Here is a 21347-nt window from a genome sequence, read left to right as displayed (position 1 = left end):
CATTAGTCAGCAATCTACCAATTGCAAGTGACAAAAACCCAGCTTCCAGGAGTAAATGGAATTTACTGGGTTAGGGAGGGTAGCCTTCAGGCCTAGTTGGATTCAGAGCCTTGAGCAATGTCACTGAGAACTGGCCTCAGCCTCTTCATTTCTTGGTTCTATTTACTTAGGTGTTGGCTCACTCCCTTAGTGGTAGCAGTGCTGCTGCCAGAAGGGCCAGGGTTATGGCCATGGCCTTGGAGTTGAACTCCCTCAATCATTTCATCAATAGTCCCTGGGCCTGATCCTCATTGGCCCAAGTAGGATCACGTGCCCATTCCAGCCACTGAGGACAGTGGGATGGGTTAAACTAATGGACTGAGGCCTGGGCCATATGCCTCTCCCTGGAGTGGGAGATGGGTCGGTTCCTTGTGAATCACCTGGCTTGAGAATGAGAGAGGGAAGGCTAGTTCCTCAAGTGAATGGGGTCTGGTCAGGCAGATCTCAGATGTCGTCTACTTCTCGGCTCATCAACCAGCATGGTCCTCACCCCACAGAGCTGACAGTCTAATGTGGGGTCCAGTGTGGGGCAAGGACACCAATCATGAACAGCATATGATAAATCGATGACAGTTGTGCCAAAGGGCCTAATGAGAGCACCTACTGGGAGGACCTGGGGAAAGTTTCTGAGGCAGGGGAGGCTTGGGATGTAAGGATTGTTCTAGGTGGGGACCCTAACGCAGGCCAGCATAGGTGGGAAGACGAGGAAGGGGAACAGAGGCATGAGATGAGGCTGAGGTGTTCAGGATCAGACAGTGCTGGTCTTGAGAAGCTGTGGGAAGAAGTGTGACTTTATCCTGAGTGCAGGGGTCGATGGGTGTTGTAGAAAGCTGATGCTGGCCTCATAGAGAATGGTGAGGAGGAAGGCAAGTCGAGAGGCAGGGAGCAGTGTGGAGCTATTGCCCTCGGCCAGGGAGAGCCGATGGTTGCTTGGACTAGGGCTGAGGCACCAGGGATTGAGAGAGGTGAGAGATCCACAGGATGTATAGCAGGAGGGGTCTGCAAAATTCTGTGATTAATTGCACGGGGAGTGTTTGGGAGAAGAATGGTGCTCAAAAGTCTAGCTCAGGCCAGGCACAGTGGCTCACGCCTGTAATCCCAGCACTTTGGGAGGCCTAGGCGGTGGATCACTTGAGGTCAGGAGTTCGAGACCAGCCTGGCCAACATGGTGAAGCCTTGTCTCTACTAAAAATACAAAAAATTAGCCGGACGTGGTGGTGGGCGCCTGTAATCCCAGCTACTTGGGAGGTTGAGGCAGGAGAATTGCTTGAACCTGGGAGGCGGAGGTTGCAATGAGCTGAGATTGTGCCATTGCACTCCAGCCTGGGCAACAAGAGTGAAACTCCATCCTAAAGAAAAAAAAAAGTCTAGCTCAGGGAAACAGATGGTGCCATTCTCTGAGCTGGGAGCAGTGGAGGGGAGTGGTTTGGGTGGCAGGATCGAGTCCCACTGTATGTGTAAGTATCATGATAGGGTCCAAGTTAGTGAGTTCTCATGAAACAAAGCCATTTAAATCAGGGCTCCTTAAGCTACCTGTGGTGAAGGGCTTTGACATTTTGTAGCATCACACTGCATGTGATTTATTATGCAGGCTTGAGAACACCTGAGCTAGCCCATGCCCTATTCAGTGAGACCAGTCCACTCATCTCATGCTTAGAGGTGGCAATGTCAAGTTGAAGTTCTTTAAACACAATCAATCTTGCTACCTATCTCACTGCAGACTGGTAACAAGCAGCCTGTGAACCCATATGATTTTGCAGACCACATTTTGAGTGGACTGATCTAGTTCAACCCCAGTGCATTTTAGAGACAGGGAAACTGAGGCTTGGAGGTGGTGGGGGGGATTGGCCTTGCCCCAGGGTTCGCAGAAGGCAGCAGCAAAGTTAGCATTTCAGTCTTTCCCCCACTGACCCTTTGTTTTGATGGCTTGGGCTCAAGCCCAACAGTCCAAACAGTGGGTGGACCCAGGGGAGTGTGTGGAGAACTGTTTCCAGCAACCAAGGTCACAGGCCTGGCCTCCCCGTAGCTGAGTCAGTGGCTCTGTGCTGGACACTTCCCAGGAACATGGGCTGACAGGACACAGCCTGGCCCTGGAGCTGGCAACAAGCACAGTGGGTCGAGGATTGCTCCCAAAAGCCCGAAGTCTCCGGCCAGCATGTGGCTGGTTGGACCGGAGCCAGGAAGGGAGACAGTCATGGCTCCCAGCCATCCTGAGCTGCTACAGCCGCCCAAGGTCAGACTGATACTGCTGAGGTGACTGCAAAGCGTGCCCCAGGATGGAGGCAGAAGCCAGCCAGCAGCAGGCCTCTGGGCTAGCTCTGTAGGGGGACATTTGGTCTCCTGGCTTTTGCTGCGTGTGGGCTTCTCCTTGCTGGGTTGGGAGCCACCGTTTCCATTAGCAGGTTGGGAATCGTCCATTGCGGTCTCAAGTTGCTGAGAAAGAGGCAGATAGCAAGGGGGAGACATTTGGGGAATAAGAGATTAGGGGCAGAATATACAGTTAAGAGCATGGGCCTGGGAGCCATGCTGCCTGCTGGGCTTCCGCCTTGTAACCTTTCTGTACCTCAGTTTCCTGATCTGTAAGCTGGGCATGATGAGAATAGCCTATTCATCAACAAATGGTAATGATTCTCAGCTATTAGTACACGCCAGGCCCTCATCTGTTAGCCCCTCAACAGGTGTTATCACATTTAATTTTACCATTTACATTAACCTTCTCAAGGTGAATTCTGTCTTTTCACAGATGATAGCAACAATGACATCATAGCAATAACAATGATGGCTCTTATTTATTGAGCACTTACTGTGTACCAGGCATTCCACATACACCACGTCGTCTAGTCCTCCTCAGGGTCCGTTGAGGCCCATTTTACAGATGAGGAAACTGAGACTCAGAGATAGTAAAGGGACTTGCCCAGGATAATTCACACTCAGATTTTTTAGACTCCAAAGACTGTGCTCTCTCTAAATTCCACTGACTGAGCTGATTCCTTTAGTGAGAGGGCCTGAAGGGGCATGGGACTGCCCATGGGAGGGGAGGAGTAGGGCTGGGGCCACTGGACAACCACTTCCTGGTCTCACTTTAGAGATGGAGGACTGAGATCAGGAAGGGGAACGGGCTTACCCTGGGTTCTGCAGGCCACAAACCACAGCTCCCTGTGAACTTGAACCTGAGGATACCCGCTCTGTCTTACCCCACCCCACCATTTGTGTCAGGTGCCCCAGAACAAGGCCCGTGCCACCAGGAAGAGCAAGACCTACACCAAGCAAGCAATAGGAGAATGTGTCCCCTGCCCAGGTGCTAGGGTCCTAGAGGCCAAAACACAGCACGGCAGCCCCCGTTTGCAGCATCAGTGGCTTCATCTGCCATGACCCCCTCCAAGTTCCATCCCATGGGCGGGCTGCTCCGGCCAGCTCTGTATCCTTAGTTCCTAGTACCGGCTCCAGCACAGAGCAGGGATTCAGTGGTTATTGAAATAACTAATTAACATTTCTTGGCCGACTCTGCAGTGGGGAGGGCCTTTTTGCATAGAGTCTCTAGACTCCCAAACCAGGGCTGTGAGCCCCAGGAAGTAAAAGCTCAGAGCTTTCTAAGTGAGTTAGCAGATTCAAAGCTTGGACTGGGGTGGCCATATACAGACACTTCCATAGAGTTTCAAAGAGCAGCCTGGGGTGGTCACTTTCTTCTGCAGTGAGTTGGGACAGTGGCAGGGCTCTGCAGAAGTTGAAGCCGGTGTGTACCCAGCACAGTCTTGGGGTGTCTGGGGGTGATGAAAACTAAGAAGCTTCTGGCAGGGGCAAGGGGCTAGTCTTACTCTGAAGTGCTCTGGAATTCCTGGGACCACATCTTTCCCTGACTTCTCTCTCTCTCTTTCTCTTTTTTTCTTTTTGAAATGGAGTCTCGCTCTGTTGCCCAGGCTGGAGTGCAGTGATGTGATCTCGGCTCACTGCAATCTTCACCTCCCAGATTCAAGCAATTCTTGTGCCTCAGCCTCCCAAGTAGCTGGGATTAGAGGCACATGCCACCATGCCCAGCTACTTTTTTGTATTTTTAGTAGAGACGAGGTTTCACCATGTTGGCCAGGCTGGTCTCAAACTCCTGACCTCAAGTTATCCCCCTGCCTCCACCTCCCAAAGTGCTGGGATTACAGGTGTGAGCCACTGTGCCTGGCCTCTTCTCTTCCCTTCTCTTCTTTTCTTTTTCTTTCTTTCCTTTCCTTTTCTTTTCTTTCTTCTCCCCCTCTTTCTGTCTCTCTCTCTCTCTCTGTCTCTCTCTTTCACGGGGTCTTGCTCTGTCACCCAGCTGGGAGTGCAGTGGCACAATTATCACGGCTCATTGCAGCCTCAACCTCCTGGGCTCAAGCGATCCTCCCACTTCAGCCTCTTGAGTAGCTGGGATCACAGGCACACAGCACCATGCCCAGCTAATTTTTAATTTTTTTTTTTTTTTTGTAGAGATGGAGTCTTCCTATGTTGCCCAGGCTGGTCTTGACCTCCTGGGCTCAAATGATCCTCCCACCTCAGCCTCCCAAAGTGCTGAATTACATGCTCGTGATGGGGTCTTGGGAGCATAAACCCATGAGGTGCATTGGTCTTCACGCAATGGAAGCAGTAAAGGAAGACAGCGGAAATCTCACTGTGGTGTGGGCTGTAGGGGAGCAGCCTGTCTCTGGCACCTGGCTGCATCCCAGGCTGTTGCTGCATCCCCCCTGGGGCCTGTCTAAAGACTTGGGCTCTGCTTGGGGGTACTGTATTCCAAAAATAGGAGGTGGGTCCCTGCTGAACCTCGCTGGTCCTAGCCCTGGGAGCTGCTGCCAACCTGTCTGAACAGTGTGGAGTTTGCCTGTGTGGTTGGGTTGTACAGTTCTCTGTGTAACTGATGGGCTCATCTGTTCCATGGGCTGCCCTGCGCCATGGTGCAGGACACAGTGGAAAGTGAAGTGGGCTTCATCTGTAGCCCTGAACTTACTAGAGTGTGACCTTAGTCTCTCTATGCCTCTGCTTACACATCCATAAAATGGGGATATTAGAAATCATATCTGAGGCTGGGCACGTGGCTCTTGCCCGTAATCCCAGCACTTTGGGAGGCTGAGACAGGCAGATTGCTTGAGGCCAGGAGTTCAAGATCAGCCTGGCCAACATGGTGAAACCCCACCTCTACTAAAAATGCAAAAAATCAGCTGGGTGTGGTGGCGCGCGCCTGTAGTCCCAGCTACTCGGGAGGCTGTGGCATGAGAATTGCCTGAATCCAGGAGGCAGAGGTTGCAGTGAGCCAAGATCGTGACAGAGCAAGACTCTGTCTCAAAAAAAAAAAAAAAAAAAAAAGAAATCATATCTGATAGGGCTATGAGGATTCAATCAATCAATCCATCAATCAGTAATCAGAAAGTGCTTAGAGCAGTGCTGTCATGTGTCAGATAAGTGTTTGTTATGTATGAAATATGTGGATCAGTGATTGGGGCCCAGGTCCTGAGTACCCGCGTGCTGACCCCTGGGCCTGTGGGCCACCTAGATCTTACCACTCTCTAGATCCCAGTTTCTCCTGTACTGAACAGCACCATCATTTATGTACCTCTGAGAAGCACTGGGATGTGGTGAACGGAGCACTGGACTGGGAGTTAGCAATCCCAGCCCTGCCACTCAGTTGCTGTGTTTCCTTGGGAAAGTTGCTTTCCCTCTCTGGGCCTCAGTTTCACTGACTGTAAATGGGAAACAACAGTGAAAGATCTCCAAGGGCCCGCTGGCTTAGAAAGCCTGGCTGCCAGTGACTCCCCTATCCTGCCCTAGGCTATACACTGGGAGGCCCCCCAGCCCTGTTGATTTGTGTCTGGAGCTATGGGAGGCAGAGGGCAGTGGCTGCCCCAGGGCTCCTCCAGCCATGGGATGCTCTCCTATCCTGGCCTGGCAGGCTCTGGGCCTTGGGGCACTGAGCTGCTCTACCCTTTCTTCACCATGCTATGGTCCAGAGCATTGATGAATGTATTCTGGACTCGTTCTGGACTCAGCGCACTGGGTTGGCAGAGCTGCTTTGCCCATCACAGCATAGGGTGTAATTTTGGAGTCATTAGTCTCACTCCATGGCTAATGTCTGCCTCCCTCACTGGACTGTCAGCTTTGTGAATGCAGGGCCCTGCCTATTGGTTCTCTACCAATCCCCAGGGCCTAACACAGAGCCTGGCACAGAGTCTATGCTCTGTAACTGTTTGTTGATTGAAAGAAGGTGACAACTCAGCTGAAGCTCGAGGGCACCTCTGACGTGAAGGAATCCTATATTCAGGCTCCCCACCCTAAGAAATCTTATCCCACACACCAGAAATTCCATCCTGGAAACCAGCCAGCCTCATTGGTGATGTTTAGCTCCATCAGAATTGGCCATCTCTTGAGACTCACCTCCTTAGCTTCCCAGGCCAAGGGTGAATCCTGCTTTTCAGGAGCCAGCAGGATGACAGCCTTCCAGTCTAGAAGGTTCCTAGGCCCTGCAAGGACTGCCTTGGTTCTGCCCCCAGGGACAAGATGAAACACTGGTTGGAGTTTGTAAGTGACCAACTCAGAGGAGGGCTATTCTGAGTCGACCCGATAAAGAATGTTTTCTTGTAGCAGTGTGCATGTATATGCTTGTGTATGTGAGAGAGTCAGGAATACAGAGTCAGAGATAGACAGGGGCAGGGATACAGGCAGAAACATCCCGAGACCCTGGGGGGTCTCTACCATAGGGAGAGAAAGAGACAGAGACACCGTGCTTCAGCCTAGGTGGCCAAGGTGGGTGGGGTGGGCACGGGAAAATAGAGGCTCCTTCTGTCCATTTTTTCTGTGCCATCATCCCAGGATGCCTGCTGCTCTGGTGGGAGCCAGCCACAAGTTGGGCATTCCCAACTTGGGCCTCAGGGACAGCCCAGGGTGCATTTGTCAACATCATGACAAACTGCAGCACCAGAGAACAGCTCTGTGCTGGCACAGCAGCATCTTGCAGTTGTCTGGCTGTATGGTGGTTAAGAGCGGGCATGGTGAGTAGGAGCAACTAGTTTTCAGTCCTGGCTATACAGACAACTGGCTATGTGACTGTGGGCAACTTCCTTTGCCATTCTGTACTTTGGACTCTTCATCTGTAACTGGGGTAATCATAGTCCTCCCCTCCTCACAAGCTGCTGGTGAGGATTCAGTGAATTAATGCAGGCAGAGCTCTGGGAACAGGGCCTGGCACGGAGTTCATGCTCAAGAAAGGGTAGCCAAGAGCCAGCTCAGAGAATCCTCTATTCATCCCACAGGTGGGCAGGTTAAGGTTAGCAGCCTCCTTTTACAGATGAAGAAACCGAGGCTCAGAGAGGGGAAGGAACTTGCTCAGTGACACCCAATTAACCAGTGCTGGAGCTGGAACTGGAGCTGGGGACCCTCTCCTCCCAGTCCAGGGCTTGTTCCACTGCCCCTGCAGTTCCTCCTTGGGGATGTCTCTGTCATTCAGGGCTGTAACTCTCATTATAGCCAATATTACTGTAACAGGATGTTACAGTCCAAACTGCCCTCCCAGCCGGCTGTCTCCGGGGGAGGAAGCCCCAGGTTCTCTTTCCACATAGGATTCTGCAGAGTTTAGCATTCAAAGATTCAGCTGTGTGCTGGGAAGGGACTGAAGCTGCCACCCCCCACCCTGGGGGCAGTCGCATTCTGGAAGTCAGCGTGTGCTGGCTGCAGGAGCCTGAGTTCAGTTGCAGCCTCCCACTGGGACAGGAACAGCGTCGGGGTGGGGGTGTGACAGGGAAGCCTCGGTGCCTCGGTGATTGGCTTGGTCTTGCAGGGAGCGGCTGCCAGCAGGCCGGCTGGAGGCGGCTTTGCACTGCCCCAGCCTGGGAGCCCTCAGGATGTGTGTGGGGTGGAGCCTGCTAGGGATCCCAGTGCCAGGGGGTGCCGTTGTGAGGGATGGACGCCTCTCCCCCGGAGCAGCACTTTGGGGCCAGCTTGGGCCCTGGGGATGAGCCACAGGGGACCCACAGCCTATGCGTGTGAGCATGTAACCTGGGAGCCAGCTGGGCCCCTCGCGGGGTGGGCAGAAGGACGGGCTGGCCCAGGACCCTCTTCTTTGAGACATCCCGGACTCCATCTCGGATGAAAGTGCTTTGAGAAACCACAGAGTTTTCTGTTTAATGGAAGAAAGAAATCCAGCCTCTCTCCAGAGTGGCGGTGGCCGGCTAGACAGGGTGTGTGTTTGGGAAAGGCGCTGGAGGAGGAGGAAGAGGAGGAGGACAAGTAGGAGGAGGAAGAGGAGGAGGGACGGGTGATGCAAGGGTTTTGAAAGCGCTACCTAGATGTGGGAGGTGGAACCTGGTCATTTGGTTCTGCTTTTCCTAGCAGGTATCGCTCCCCTGGGGAACTTGGGTAAGTCCATAAATAGCTCTGCTGACACAAAGGAGCTCTGTCTGGGGAAGGCAGCCGCTTGACACGGCCGCCAGGAGCTGCCGCTTGACACGGCCGCCAGGAGCTGCCACAGCCACGGCCGCCCGCTTGCGGGAGGAGCCGGGTGGAGACCTGGGCGGGCGAGCTGGCAGGAGCGGCAGCCAGGAGTCGCCTGGGTCCCTGCTGGAGTATGCTGGGTAGGTACCTTGGTGACAGGACTGTGTGTGTGGTGGGCGGGCGTCCAAGCCACCCTGTGCCCCTGTTTCTATTGTTTCTTCCCCAGGGCAGCCATTGATAGGCATGTTGCAACCAAACCATTTGTGCTCTGTTCTGAGATAGCTCTGTGTGTGTGTGTGTGTGTGTGTGTGTGTGTGTGTGTGTGTGTGTGTGTGTGTGTCTGTCTGTCCATCTGTCTGTCTCAGGGGCTGGGAGCCCTGCAAGTTTTGGGGGATGCTTCCTCTGTTGGCTGCTCCCCACTTCTAGGCTGGACAGCCAGCTTTTCTTTCTCAGAGAAACAAGAAATGTTTGGTGGCCAAAAAGTCGGGACACTGCATGGGAGGGGAGCGCTCAGCCAGCAGGGTTGGCTATTGTATCAGGGGTGCTGGCCGCACACCAGGCACCAGGGATGGAAGCTCGTGTCTAGTTTCACTGGCAGGGGAAGAGGTGGTCTCTGGAACTAGTCTCAGCGGGTTGCCTTTGGTCCCTGAGACGGCGTCTGCTGAAACGTCCACTGGAAGCACAAGCAAAGATGCTTTGCCTCTGACCTTCAACCCCATGGGAGAGGGCCTGCACCTGCTCCCTTGGCTCCAGCTGAGACCCATCAGGCAGGGGGTGGTGGTAGAGACAGGCTCACACCACAGAGCTGGCCACTGTGAGCAGACAGAGGCTAATTCTTTTCCCAGCCTGGAGGGTCCACATCTCTATTCCTGTTCCCAGGTGTCCGGGAAGAACCCTTGAACCCTAGGACTCAGGGCAGGAGGATAAATCTGGACCCAGAAAGGGGAGGAGCCTTGTCCAAGTTTGAGCAGCAGGTCTGTGGCTGAGCAGGGACCAGGATAGAGAACTTCTGCCTCCTAGAACAGCAAGAACAGGACATGTGGGAAACCATTTCCCTGACCTGAACTAAGTATTATAATTCAGCTCCAAATCTGACCCTCCTGACCTGAGAAGCTTGGTACACCAGGCCCCACAGCGATGCTTGAAAACTTTCCACATCCTGCTGCCCTCAGGCCTTCTGGCTGGGTGGCTATCTGGCTTCCTCTCCCAGTGCTAGAGTGGGTACATCTCCTCAAGGGAAGGAGCTGCAGAGGCTGCCCTGCTGGTGCCTGTGGGATCCCAGCCAGGGCACTGCAGGCATAGTCAAAGTTTCCACCAAGGCCCCTTGAGTCCTCTGTGCCCAGCCAAGGGGCACCTCCCCTCTTCCCCAGCCCTAGCACGTGGTGTGGCTTAGCCTAGGGCAGGCCCTTCAGGGAGCCGAGTTCCACAACAGGGCTCATTGCAAGCCCAGACTGGCTTCTGAGAAGCAGGCAGATTGTGAGGATGAGGCAGTTGAGGCAAGTGACCACTCCTCGTGAGAAGTCTCCAGGGCTTTGAGCCAGAAATTGTTGATGGGGCTTCTGATTATAAGTATGTGGTATCAGTGAAATCATTGCACTTCCAGGCTTCCTTGCCTTTGCACATGCTGTTCCAGCTGCCTGGAAACCCCTCCCCTCCCCTCCCCTCCCCCTCCATGTCTTATTTTATCCAAACTTCCACAACTAGAGCAAATACTCCAGCCAGAATGAGTCTGTCCATTGGTGGTGGCACCCATGGATATTGCTTTGTGTCCTATGTATGCAGAATCTGGGCCTTATTCATTCCTTAGTCACAAGGACCTGGCCAGGGGCCTGGGGCATGGTTGGAGAGGGGCGTTGCATTGTCCTGGCTAGGGCAGGTTTTCTTTGAGGACAAACAGTGACGTGCAAGTCAGCTGTGTCCGCCCATTTCCTAGCTCTGTGCCTGGCATAGAGGGCCTGTCGGGGAGCCCCTTTAGGAGAGGCCTAGGCTCTGAATGTCAAAGTTGCATCCATAGGGCCAAGGGATGGGGCTGGGTTTGATAGGAGGTGAGGCGGGGAGAATTTTGGCTTCATCCTGGCGGAGACCATAGGGAGAATCCACTCAGGGGTCATGCTAGGCTAGGTGGAATCCACAGCATAGCCTGGGCCATGGAGGGTGGAGGGGATAGCCCTGGCTGGTTGAAATGCAATGCTGAAGGACCTTTGCACAGACTACAGGGGATTGGAGCTCAGCTCCCTGGACCCTCTTGGGATGGTGCCAACCAGAGTAGGTCTGGGATTATTGATCCTCAAGCCAGTGGTCTGTGTGGCTCCCTCAGAAGAGGCACAGCTGAAGAGAGAGTGCCTATCCCCAGCTGGGTCCCTGGGGGCCTTGAGAGCTGCTTCCCATTGGCCTCTTAAGGCCCTGGAGATGGCAGTCTCTTTGCCTTCTATTAGGTTGGTGTAAAAGCAACTGCGGTTTTTGCCATTAAGAGTAATGTAAAACCGCAATTACTTTTGCACCAACCTATAGATAGCTAGATAGAGAACTGAGGCAGGAGAGGAAGGACACTTGCCTGAGGTGACATGCGACTCAGCAGGAAATCAGGGACAAGAACTCAGGTTCCCCTGCCCAGGCCTCTCTGTACTGCACCAACTGGATGTCTCAGAGTATCCAGGTTTCATCTTGGGGCTCTCTCTTTTTCTGGACTCACCAGTGACATGTCCCTTTTGGACCTTTGGGCTTACTGACTAGAGCCCTGCTATCCTCTGGGAAAAGCAGCATGTGCAATAGACAAAGCCCCCTTGGTCGGTGGGCTGGAGACTGCGGCACCTTCTCGTCCCTTCTTACTGATGATTTCAGGCAAATATGCCTTGTTTCTCACCTCAGTTTCTCCTTTGTAGCAACTAGGGACTGGACCAAGTATTGCCAGGTGCCTTCCAAATATCCAGTTCTCTGATTCTTTGCAGGCCGTCTCCTCTTCCTGGCTTCCAAAAGTCAATGGTCAGGGCCAGGGCTTGGTGCAGCAGAGAAGCAGCCCCCAGCCTGTTCCCCAGGCACCTCTGGGCAGGAGCCTTCTCATGCAAGCTGCAGCCCAAGCCGAAGCTGGGAGGTTTGTTGTTGTTTGTGGAGCCAGGCGGTTTCCAAGATGTCATTGCTTAGGGAAAACCATCATTCCTCCCAGGAATAAACAAGGCTGCTTATGGCTCAGCCCCCTAAGCCTGGAGAAGCTGGAGCCACTCACAGCAGACCAGCCAGGCTCAGCCCCAGGGAGTGCTGCCTGCCTCTGCACAACCAGCTGTACCCTGGCTTCCAGGATTGGAGTGGGGATGGGGGCAGGATGTTGGGAGGTGTGCTAGAGCCATAAGCCTCTTGGGAGATCAGAGCTTCCGGGCACAGATGAGAGGGAAGAGGGTCCCAGGACACCCTCTTCCTTCTGGCAGTGGGCCTAAGTCATCACTCGAGATGTGTGGATAGCTGCCAGGTATGCTCCAGATGGCCCAGGGCTTCTCCCCTCTCCCTGCCCTCCATGGGCCAGCCCGCTTGCACCTGGTACCGTGGCTCAGGCTGCTGCCGGAGAACTGTCAGCGGCTCCCAACTTAGAAAGGGGGGTGTGTATTTGGAACTGGGCATGCTTTTCGCCACATAGCCAGGGCTCTCTGTGGTGTCCTCAGTTACCTCTTACTGGGGTTAGCTTTGGGCAAATAGCAGAGCTCGGGGACTCAGGGAAGGGTGGCAGAGGGTAAGGGAACAAGGAGAGAGGCAGAGAAAGGTCTTGGCAGTGCCTCTGGGGACCACATGGCTGGCAGGAACCTTGACAGCAGGCCGAAGGCAGCCAGGAGAAGGACTGTGGAATGGGAGGTGGCATGGCTATGGCACCCCTAAAGTCAAGGGTTGGAAGCAATGTTCAGCCAGGCCATGAAATCTTCACTTCTCAGACCTCACTTCCTGCAGTTCCCAGTTGATTCAAATAGCAGCAGCTCTGTACTGTCCTCTCTGCCTCTCTCCCTTCCGTGTCTTTCTTTCCTTCCTTCCTTCCTTCCCTCCTTCCTTCCATGTGTGTTAAGCACCTACTGTGTGCCATGTACTTACAAATTACTGGAGGCATAGATCTAAAAGGCCCAATCTTTAATCTAGTGCCAGGATGCTCAGGTAATGGACAGTAACAACACAGCTTTAATGGAGAGGCATGGGGTGGGGAGGGGGGTGCTGTGGGACTCCCCAGGGAAGCACTCAGTTCAGCCTGGGAGCCTCAGCAAAGCTTCCTACAAGAGGTGAAGCTGCATGTGATTGTACAGATGCTTGCCCATTGAAGAGCAGGTCTCCATCCCAGTCTATCCACCCCTCAGAGGTGTAGACGTGATTCCCGCCTATCCATGGAAATTGCTTTTGTGTGTCCAGCCACATGCTCCTCCTTGTCTAGGGAGGTTGTATAGGAATATGGGCTCTGGACTTGAGGGAAAGATCTCTCCTACCTTACAGTCTTGTGCTCTTGGACAAGAATGGAGCTTCTCCTGCCTTCATGTCCTCAAGCAGTGGTCTAGCCTCCTCGAGTTAAATGAGATAATAGCTGTAAAGCACTTAGACATGTTTCATGTGAATGGATTCTGTGTCCTGCTAGCAGTGGGAGTGCCACTAGCGCCCATCTCATAGGTGGCTGTTATTAAATGCAGCGATGTAGGTGAGGTGCTTGGCGTGGATCTGACACTGAGCAGGCATTCAGGAGGCAGCGCGGCAGCGTTTTGCTGGAGGGAAACAGTTGGAATGTGCAATCAGAGATGTGTACAAAGCAAGGAGCTCACCGAGAAGCAGTGAGCCTCAGCCCAGGGAGCAGAAGAGGAGACACTGGGATGAGGGGTTTTATTTGTTTTTAAAATAAACCTTTTAAATTGAAGTGCAGCATACTTCCAGAAAAATTATAAGAATACAGCCAATGAATTTTCCACAAAGCATAGCCCCCATCCAGGTCAAGAAATAGAACATTCTGGTACCCTAGGAATCCCCACAAATAACCCTCTTTTAGTTACTATGACCTCAAAGGTAACCCCGTCCTGACTTCTTTTTTTTTTTTTTTTTGAGGCAGAGTCTCGCTCTGTTGCCCAGGCTGGGGTGCAGTGCACTGCAACCTCCATCTCCCAGGTTCAAGTGATTCTCCTGCCTCAGCCTCCTGAGTAGCTGGGATTACTGGCGTGTGCCACCATGCCCGGCTAATTTTTGTATTTTTAGTAGAGACGGGGTTTCACTACGTTGGCCTGGCTGGTCTCGAACTCCTGACCTCAGGTGATCCGCCCTCCTCAGCCTCCCAAAGTGCTGGGATTACAGGCATGAGTCACTGCACCCGGCCCTTGTCCTGACTTCTCTCATCAATGAGCATAACCTATCCTTGAGTTTTGTGTAAATGGAATCATTGGGTACATATTATTTCATGCTGACTTCTTTCGATCAGCATTTTGATGGCAAGATTCATCAATAATATTGTATCAAGCTTTATTTTGTTTATTCTTGTTGCTCTGTGGTATTTCCTTGTATGAATATACCGCCACAGTTTATCTAATCTACTGCTGATGAACATTTGTGTTGTTTACAGTTTGAGGCTATAATGAATGGTGCTGCTATGAATATTCTTGTACTTATCTTTTGATGTACTATGTTTGCTTCTGTTAGGTGAATACCTAAGTTTTGCAATTGCTGAGTCATAGAGTTGTAGAGAGTTAGCTTTAGTAAATACCATGATATTATTTTCCAAAGTGTGACAGGAATATACTCCCTTTAAGCTGTACATGAAAGAGCCTATTATTCCATGTCTGTACCAACATTATTGGTGTTAGATATTGTGATATCTAATTGTGGCTTTAATTTGAATTTCCTTGATGTCTGATGAGGTTGAGTCCCTTTTTCATGTGTTGATTAGCCATTTGGATGACCTCTTTTGAAAAGTGCCTGTTCAAGTCTTTCCCCCATTTTCCTATTGGATTTTTTTTTCTGATTAACTTGTAGGAGCTTAAACGATATTGTAGATATGTGTTTATTGTTGGATATGCACATTCCAAATATCTCTTCCCACTCTGGGATTTGCCTTTTCACTCTCTTAAGGGTATATTTGAAGAACACAAGTTCTTAATTTTAATGCAGTCCAATTTGTTAATCTTTTTTCTTTTATGGAGAGTGTTTGTTGAGTCCTGTTTCTCTGCTTATTACAAGGTTATGGACATATACTTTTATGTATTCTTTTAGATGTTTTATGTTTCATATTTAGATCTAAAATCCACTTGAAATAGATTTTTATCCATGTATGAAGTAGAGGTCAAGACTCATTTTCTCTGGATAAATATTCAATGTATTCAAAATCCATCCTGTCTCACTATAGGGCAATGTCACCTTTGTCAGAAATTGAGGGGCAATACGTGGGTGGGTCGCTTGAATTTTGAAGAATGAGTAGAGCTTCAGCAGGTGGACAGGGGAGGGGAAGGTGCTCTAGGCAGGACGTACAGTGTGAGCATAGGTTTAGAGGGGCCTGAGGGTAGAGTGTAGCAGACTGGCTGGAGGGAAAAGAGGAGAAACGGTGTGGTGGAGAGGTTGGCGGGGGCAGAACACACAGGGTTAGAGGATGGGACTTTATCCTAGAGGGATGAAGGCATTTTGAGCAGGAGACCAATATAGGCAAGTTGGTGCAGGGCCAAGGGAGATAAGAGAAAGTCTCATGACGAGGGAGGCAGGAGGGTGGGTTTGGAGAAGACTGTAAATTCAGCCAAACCTAGCCCTGACATCACCCCCAAGCAGAGATAGGGTGTGCCTGCCTCAGGAGGCAGCGGTGAGGCTGAGTGTGCCTGAGGCTTGGGAGGGTGACCTTCAGCTACAGGGTTGTGGCTTAGTCTCATGTCCACATGTCCACTCCAGTGTCCTCGAGTGAAAAAGCCTCTTTTTTTTACTGGATGGGCACCCCACCACCACCCAGTGCCCCCAGCGCTGCAGGCCCTGAAGGAGGAGGGCAGTGGGGCAGACTGGGGCAGACAGATAAGGCAAGGGTGTGTATCTGGAAAGGGGGACCTTTCTGTTCCTCCTGCCCTTGATGCCCCCACAAGGAGACCTGGCTATGCCTTGGGCCCTGAACTCTGATCTTTCTAGGCTAGCTGAGATTCAGAACTGGACAGACATGCTGGGAAGAGCAAGACCCAGTGAGGGGAGTGATTTGGCCCAGGCCATGCAGTGAGCCAGACTGACCCAGCCTAGGGGCAGGCTGAGCACAGACTCATCTGCCTTCTCAGCTTCCAAGTTTCCTCCCCTGAAACCTGCAACTAATAGGACTCCTGTCCTAGGCTGCTGTAAGGGTCAGAATATGTCAAGTGCCCTGTCCCAGAATTGGATGCAGGAGAGGGAGCTGATGATGTCGATGATCGTCATGAGAGTAACAATTATGATTACAGAAATTGCAGATGCTTATTGAGCACTTACTAGGTGCCAGGCCCTATGCTAAGCCCTCCCCACAGAGCTGTGATGTGGGTACTCAGTATTCACATTGCCATTTTACAGATGAGGAAATCGAGCCTGAATAGGTTAAGCAGCCTGTGCAGGTACCTTGACGTAGGAGGTGGCAGAGCCAGGGTTTGAGGCTTGATTTGCCTATCTCCAAGCCCCAGTTGTTCATCAGCAATAGGCTTCCCTCCTTCCACCTCTGGCTTTCAGTCCTCCCTATTCTCAGAGCTGTTGCTTGGAGTAAAACCTTAGTTTTTGGGTTGGTCCCTGGTGCCCACTCATGAGAGAGTCAAGCTGTGGAGAGGAAGGCAAGGAGCAGAGGGGCACCACCATGGGCTACTGTGTGCCAGGCACTGCCTCCATATGCCCCATAGCAGCCGTGAGGAAGCGGCACACTGGCTGTGAGGGAGGCGGCACATGGATAGGAATTGGGATTCACCCCCAGGCCCTCCTGCTTCCAAAGGCTGACCTCATGACTGCAGTGCTATTTGTGTCCTTCCCTGAGGTCATCCTGGCATGGCAGAGCTTCTTTGATTAACCTAGCAGAAAACATCACAGAGAAGCCACACGCTTCTAGCTCTCCCCACCTGGAAGGGGACCCTGGGAGGGAGAGGATTTGGGAGGGTCACTGGGTGTACAGAATTCTGCACTGCCCCTCCCAACACCAGGTGTCAGTCTCCTGCCCCTCAATCTCCAACCATGTGGAGTCCGAGCGGGGCCCCTGCGTCTGGTATTGCTCTCCACTGCATAGCACAGAGCCAGGCCCAGGTTTGTCCTCAGGAAGCATCCTTTGAAGGAAGGGAAGGAGGAAGTGAAGACGGCAGGAAAGGAGATCACAGAGGAGTAGAAAGAGCAGGGCTTTGGAGTCAGGCAGACCATGGTTTCAATTCTGACTCTTCCACTGACTTGCTTTTTGATCTTGTGTAAGTTACTTAATGTCTCTAACTCCTAGTTTTCTTATTAAAAATGATACTGATCTCATAGGATTGTTGGAAGTAGAGCCTAAAGTATAAAACAACTGTCACAGTGTGTGGCGTGCAGTAGATGCTCAGTTAATGATCTCTCTCTCTCCCCTATCTTTGTCATCATTATCTGTTTTGAACACCTCTAGCTTCACCTTCCTTACCTCTGCAGCGCTAAGTAAACATTGCTTTCAGGGTAACGTTGGAATTCCTTAAAATATCCATGCTCCTGCCCCATCCAACCACCTCCACTTCCTTGAATGTTCCCTGCTGGCTCTGGCTCAGCCTGGAATATCCTGTCCCGTCTTTTCCCCCCTATTACCTCCTCCCAGAGCCATCCTAGTTGTCCCTGCTGCCTCTACTTCCACAGCCTCCTAGCATGGTAGCAGGTGGGTGAGAGATGGACCTGGCATCTCCAAGGCAGAGAACATGGCTTGTTGCTGTTTGGCAGCAATAGCCAACACAGGCCCTGGCACATGGCTGCAGCTCTGTAGGTATTTGCTGAGTTAAGTCTTGGGGGAAATGGTGTGAATAAGCCAGACATGATCCTGATGAGCCAAACAGGACCTGCCCGGGGCCATGACAGCAGGGCAGGCTGGGTCTTGGCAGGGGAGCAGAGAGCCTTCTAGCCAGGGCCTCCGAGGCAGATTGAACCAGTGCTCACAGGGATGGGCAGGAAGTAGACTTGAGGGATAGAGAGCTTAGGGAAATGAGAGGTCCCAGTACACACACACGGAGCAGGCAGAAAAGCAGGGTGCCAGGTGGGAAGGGGAGTGAGGATGGATCCCACAGGCAGACTGGTTCCTCAGCAGAGCCCCAGGGGGCCTGGAGTTCCCCTTCTCACAAGGCATCAGTCACCACTAGCTCAGGAAGAAGCTAGGAACCCCCCTGCTCTCAACTCTCAACTCTCTGCTTTTCAGAGAAGAGAGCTGGAGGAGTAGAAGGGGTGTTTGGGGTGGTGGGTGGGGACAGAGACTATGAGTCCACCCATGTTGAAGCAGTGGTGTCAGAAATGGAGGCGAGAGGAGAAGGGACCTGGTGAGGGGGTGACAGGGCAGCACCGTGCTGAAACCCAGACCCTGGGAGCCGCCTCCCCACCCTGGGAGAAGCTGGGCATCCAGGCAGGCGGTGGTGGGTCTCCAGCAGGCTGCAAGTGGCATGTCCTTCTGGCTTGGTCAGGCGATAGCCAAGAGTAGGAAGGTTTTCTGAGGGGGCCCTCGTGTCTCTTTCCTCAGGGATTCCCTTTCTGTGAGTGTTGGCTTTGTCCTGAGAGTCCCTGCGCGGGGGTGAGCTAAGCTTCTGTGCCTCAGTATTGCTTTCTGTAGAGTGGGTGCACTCCCTGCTGTGGTGTGCCGCCCTCCTGAGCCTCTGACAGAGGAGCTTCAGTCTGTGGTCGAATTCTTCCTTTGCCCCTCTCTCCTCCTGCAGTTGGGCCTCTGTTTAGGGAACATGAATGGGTAGCTGCCTCCAGGGAACTTGCCAGCTCCCCGGTCCTGCTCCAAGGTCATGCCTCTTCTGCACAGGCTCCCCACTATAGAGAGGGTTCTATGTGTTGGAACTGGTCCTGGGCGAGGTTCTGGGCTGGATTTTAGTGCTGATTCTGTTGTATGACCTTGGCCTTATCACTTCCCTTCTCTGGGCCTCACGTAACAGACAGTCACCTTGCCTGTTACCTGACGCCACTCTCCAGAATTGTCTCGTCAGTCAGAAAGAAGTAAAAAGGCCTGGGCCTTACTCCTAGGGACTGTGATGCAGTAGGTCTTAGATTGGGTCCAGACAGGCATTTTTAAGATACTCCTCAGGTGATTCTAAAGTGTACTTCTCCGTTAAGAACCAATAGTCTAGGTCGGTGTTTTTCAAACTTTAATGTGCAAATGAATCTCCTGGGATCCTATTAAAATGCAGGTTCCGATCCAGTGGGTGTGAATTGAGGTTTACGAATGTGTATTTTATGAGGTCAGGAGATCGAGACCATCCTGGCTAACACGGTGAAACCCCGTCTCTACTAAAAATACAAAAAATTAGCCGGGCGTGGTGGCAGGTGCCTGTAGTCCCAGCTACTTGGGTGGCTGAGGCAGGAGAATGGCGTGAACCCGGGAGGCGGAGCTTGCAATGAGCTGAGATCATGCCACTGCACTCCAGCCTGGGCGACAGAGCGAGACTCCATCTCAAAAAAAAACAAAAACAAAAACAAAAGAATGAGTATGTATTTTATATAAGCTCCTGGGTGATGCTGCTGCTGGCTCTTGGGCTGCACTTTGAGGCTAAGAGTCTAGATGGTCCTGTGAAGTTCACTGGATTGTTCTTTCTTTCTTTTTTTTTTTTTTGAGACAGAGTCTTGCTCTGTCACCAGGCTGGAGTGCAGTGACGTGATCTTGGCTCACTGCAACCTCCGCCTCTGGGGTTCAAGCCATTCTCCTGCCTCAGCCTCCCGAGTAGCTAGGATTACAGGCGCCCACCACCACGTCCAGCTAATTTTTGTATTTTTAGTAGAGACGGGGTTTCACCATGTTGGCCAGTATGGTCTCGATCTCCTGACCTTGTGATCTGCCCTTCTTGGCCTCCCAAAGTGCTGGGATTACAGGCGTGAGCCACTGCGCCCAGCGATTGTTCTTTCATTCATTTATTCATTCAAACACTTCAGGTGGGGAGTGGTCAGACGTGAGGCTAGAGGGAGACAGAGCCCAGGGTCTTCCAGGGCTACAGAATTTGGACTTTATCTGAGAGGTATTGGGGAGCCAGCCACAGCAACGTTTTAAGCAGAGGAGTGACAAGTTGAGGTTTGCATGGAGGCAGCTCCCCTGACATAGCACAGAGAATGGCCAGTGGGGTCTGCACCGCCACTGTGAGCCCCACATCATCCTGGTGGGGGATGACGGTGGTCTAGAGGGAAGTGGCAGCAGTGGACATGGAGAGAGTAGAAACATTCTTTTTAAAAAAGATTAATCAACTTTTTAATTTTTTAATTTTTTACTTTTGAGACAGAGTCTCACTCTATTGCCCAGGCTGGAGTGCAGTGGTGCAATCTCGGCTCACTGCAACCTCCGCTTCCTGGATTCAAGCAATTCTCCTGCCTCAGACTCCCAAGTAGCTGGGATTACAGGTGCACGCCATGTTGCCTGGCTAATTCTCGTATTTTTAGTAGAGACGGGGTTTTACCATATTTGCCAGGCTGGTCTCGAACTCCTGACCTCAGGTGATCCACCCGCCTTGACCTCCCAAAGTGCTGGGATTACAGGCTTGAGCCACCGTGCCTGGCCTCAACTTTTATTTTTTAGAGTAGCTTTAGAAATTAGCGCAAAGTACAGAGAGTTCCAATATACTTTGTCCTACTTATTGCCAACCTCCCTAGTAAAAAGATCCTTGAAGTTGTATAAGTGATGATCAGGATTTGAGGATTGACCATGGGGGTGGTCACAAAGGAAAAGGAGGAGAAAATGATGGCCAATTCCCTGGTTTGGGCAACTGGTGGTGGCTTCACTGATACAGGGACCATGAGAGGAGGAATGATGGACTTGCGGGGAGATCACACATTCAGTGTAGGGCTTGTAGAGTTGGGGGTACTGATGGGATATGCAGAAGGAGGTCTCCATCCATGTCCCTGGGCTGCAGCCACACAGCTGTCCTCTGTGTCAGCAGCATGCTAAGGCTCTTCCTGGCCCGGGGCTTTGGCCTATGCTGCTTCCTCCCCTAGTGAGCCCCGCCCTGCCCCTTGAGCAGATTTCGGTCTCCAGCCATTCCACAGGGCGGCCTTCCCAACACTCCCCTGGACTCTCTCACAGCACCCGAGGGTTTTCCTTCACACTGCAGATCTTGGTTTCTGTTTATCCTGTGTTTATGGCAGTGATGACTTGGGCAATATCCCTCCTTCCTCTCTAGTTTGTAGGCTCCACAAGGACAAGGATCATGTCTTTCTTATTCTTTCCTTTATGCACAGAGCCTAGAACAGTGTCTGGATGCAGAACTATTCCATGAGGATTTGGTGAATACTTGCCTGTGGCATCTCAACTCAGGAAAGGGGTCGGGGCTGGCAGAGTGGACTGCGAGTCATCAGTGGCCAGATGGTGCAGATAGCGACTGTGGCCCGGGGAGTGGATGGGTTCCCAAGGGAGTGGACAGGACTGTGATGAGAGGGGCCCTGCAGCAGGTCCTGATGGACAGGCAGACAGGCCCATGAGAGGGTGGAGAAGGAGTGAAATTCAGGGAGGGAGATGTTAAGGCCACGCTGTGCTGGAGTGACCATGGCTATCGTTTATTGAGTGCTCATGTGTGCCCACATGGTGCTGAGCTCTGGATACTCATTAGCTCATTTATTCCTCTAACAACATTGTGAGGAGGTTCTAGAAATCCTATGTTATGGCTAAGGAAACTGAGGCACAGAAAGGTTAAGCCAAAGGTCACCCAGCAAGTAAGTGTGAAGTTAGTATCTGGAGCTCCCCCTAATGTAAGTAC

At 52.1% G+C, this 21347-nt stretch overlaps 1 protein-coding gene across 11 annotated transcripts in view; it reads left to right on the top strand.

The window, feature by feature from the left end:
- Positions 1 to 21347, top strand: part of RGS3 (regulator of G protein signaling 3) — a 154019-nt gene that overhangs the window by 113437 nt on the left and 19235 nt on the right. Inside the window, exon 1 of one of the 11 annotated variants that reach the window (XM_008958567.5) lies at positions 7895 to 8228. The exons of 8 other annotated variants lie outside the window; for them this stretch is intronic. In XM_008958567.5, coding sequence (XP_008956815.3) covers positions 8175 to 8228 — 54 coding nt within the window. In that variant the 5' untranslated portion in view covers positions 7895 to 8174. Of the gene's footprint in view, positions 1 to 7894; positions 8622 to 21347 lie in introns of those variants that run through there. 2 more of the 11 variants (XM_063594258.1, XM_008958568.5) reach the window with 2 other exon arrangements.

Source organism: Pan paniscus, chromosome 11, assembly GCF_029289425.2.
Source record: "Pan paniscus chromosome 11, NHGRI_mPanPan1-v2.0_pri, whole genome shotgun sequence".
NCBI classification, from domain to species: Eukaryota; Metazoa; Chordata; class Mammalia; order Primates; family Hominidae; genus Pan; species Pan paniscus.
This window is presented reverse-complemented; position numbering and strand designations above follow the sequence as displayed.